The sequence below is a fragment of the Myotis davidii genome, unplaced genomic scaffold (genome assembly GCF_000327345.1).
Source record: "Myotis davidii unplaced genomic scaffold, ASM32734v1 scaffold2252, whole genome shotgun sequence".
NCBI lineage: Eukaryota > Metazoa > Chordata > Mammalia > Chiroptera > Vespertilionidae > Myotis > Myotis davidii.
In genome coordinates this window covers 14,099-15,909 of record NW_006283909.1, presented here as the reverse complement: position 1 = coordinate 15,909, position 1,811 = coordinate 14,099, and the positions used below count along the sequence as shown (strand labels likewise).

General features: G+C 48.0%; 1 protein-coding gene across 1 annotated transcript in view; it reads left to right on the top strand.

The window, feature by feature from the left end:
- Window positions 1–1,509, top strand: part of LOC102774040 (zinc finger protein 211) — an 8,917-nt gene extending 7,408 nt beyond the window's left edge. Inside the window, exon 3 of the mRNA XM_006754164.1 lies at window positions 350–1,509. Within this exon, the coding sequence (XP_006754227.1) occupies window positions 350–1,509 (1,160 nt within the window). The remainder of the gene's footprint in view (window positions 1–349) is intronic.
- The last annotated feature ends 302 nt before the right edge of the window (window positions 1,510–1,811 follow it).

Below are 1,811 nucleotides of genomic sequence, written 5' to 3'. Positions count from 1 at the left end.
GCAAATTGTCCCCTCGACTGGAGTTCTTCCAGGAATTCAACCAGGGAGCAGGCCGGCCAGGGGAAGGGAGGGAAGCCCTGGACGGCAGCCGGCAGCCCCTAGGGACCCTACCAGTGCCAAATTTTTGTGCACTGGGCCTCTAGTATCTTTATATTTACCTCAAACATCATCTGCTCTTTTTCAGATAATTTTTATTGGTTTGTGTACATTCCCATGTGCCCTGACGGGGAATCAAACTGTGGCCTCCTGGTTCATAAGCCACCCTCAACCAGTGAGCCACCATGGCCCAACAAGATTACTTTTGGCTCTGGGGTCAACATGTAATTCACCAGTGCTTCCTTTTGTTCAGGTTGCTGCTGTGGAACACGGGATCTGGAGGCATCCCTTGAACAGAACGTGTCTGTAAGAGTGTCACAGGCAAAGAAGACTAAAATACCTTTGTCTTCCCAGAACAGCCACCCTTGTGAGAGTTGTGGTCTGGTCTTAAGGGACATTTTCCACTTGGTTGAGCAAGAGGGAACACAAAACAGCCCGAAACTGTTGAGGTGCGGTGCGTGTGCAAAACCATTTTATTTCAGTGCAAAGTGTCACCAGGACCGTGAGCAGCACAGGAGAGGCGAGCGTTTGATAAGAGGTTTGGACGGGGCCTCACCTGCGAGGAGCTGCACATACAGTATGTCCCAGACACTCGTTACCAGTAAGAAGGTTGGACACAGCATCCCTACTGCCTCGGAGCAACTTCAGCCACAGGCTACTCATACCACAGTCAAACCAAGTGAAAGCTCGAAGGCCGGGGTTATATGTCAGAACAGAAAGAATTACCATACCAAGAAGGAATGTAAAAAAGTGATTGGCTGCAATGACACTCTTGTTCCAGACCATGCTGGCCATGCGGGAAGGCAGTGTCTTGTGGGCCCTGAAAGTAAAAAAGGTCTTAGAGGAATCTCTGGTTTTCGTTATCAGAACGTTCACTCGTTGGAAAAGTCGTACGAGTGCCGTGAATGTGGGAAGTCCTTTAGAAGAAAGGATAACCTGAATGAACACGAGAGGATTCACACTGGAGAAAAGCCTTATGAGTGTGGAGAATGCGGGCTGTCCTTCAGCCAGAAGTGGAGCCTGAATCAACACCAAAGGAGTCACACTGGAGAAAAGCCGTATGAGTGCCGTGAATGTGGGAAATCTTTTACCTATTGCTCTGGACTCCGCGGTCATCGGTCTGTTCACACTGGAGCAAGGCCGTATGAATGTAGCGAATGTGGGAAATGTTTTACCACAAAATCCTACCTTCACGTTCATCAGAGAATTCACTCTGGTGAAAAGCGTTACAAGTGCAGTGAGTGTGGGAAATCTTTTACCTATTGCTCTGGACTCCGCGGTCATCAGTCTGTTCATACTGGAGCCAGGCCGTATGAGTGTAGTGAATGTGGGAAATGTTTTACCACAAAATCCTACCTTCACGTTCATCAGAGAATTCACTCGGGTGAAAGGCGTTATGAGTGCATAAGCTAATGCAGGTAAAGCAACTACTCTGTGTGCTTGGTGCATGGTACGGGCTCAGGAAAAGGTGGCGATGGTAATGGTGCTGATGCAAGTGGTAATGTCACTCACATCCTTCCTGAAACTTCTATTTCATCGACTGTCAAATGGTATAATACCAGTCCCTACCTCACTCATGTGTGAGGACTAGAGTATTGGTTCAACTGAGTGTGTTGTCTGGCATCTGATAAGCCCTCAGAAATGGTGGTGGCGACTTCTGCAGTGATGTTCATTCATTATGCCTCTGTTTACCTCTACTCTTTTCTAAGGCTTCA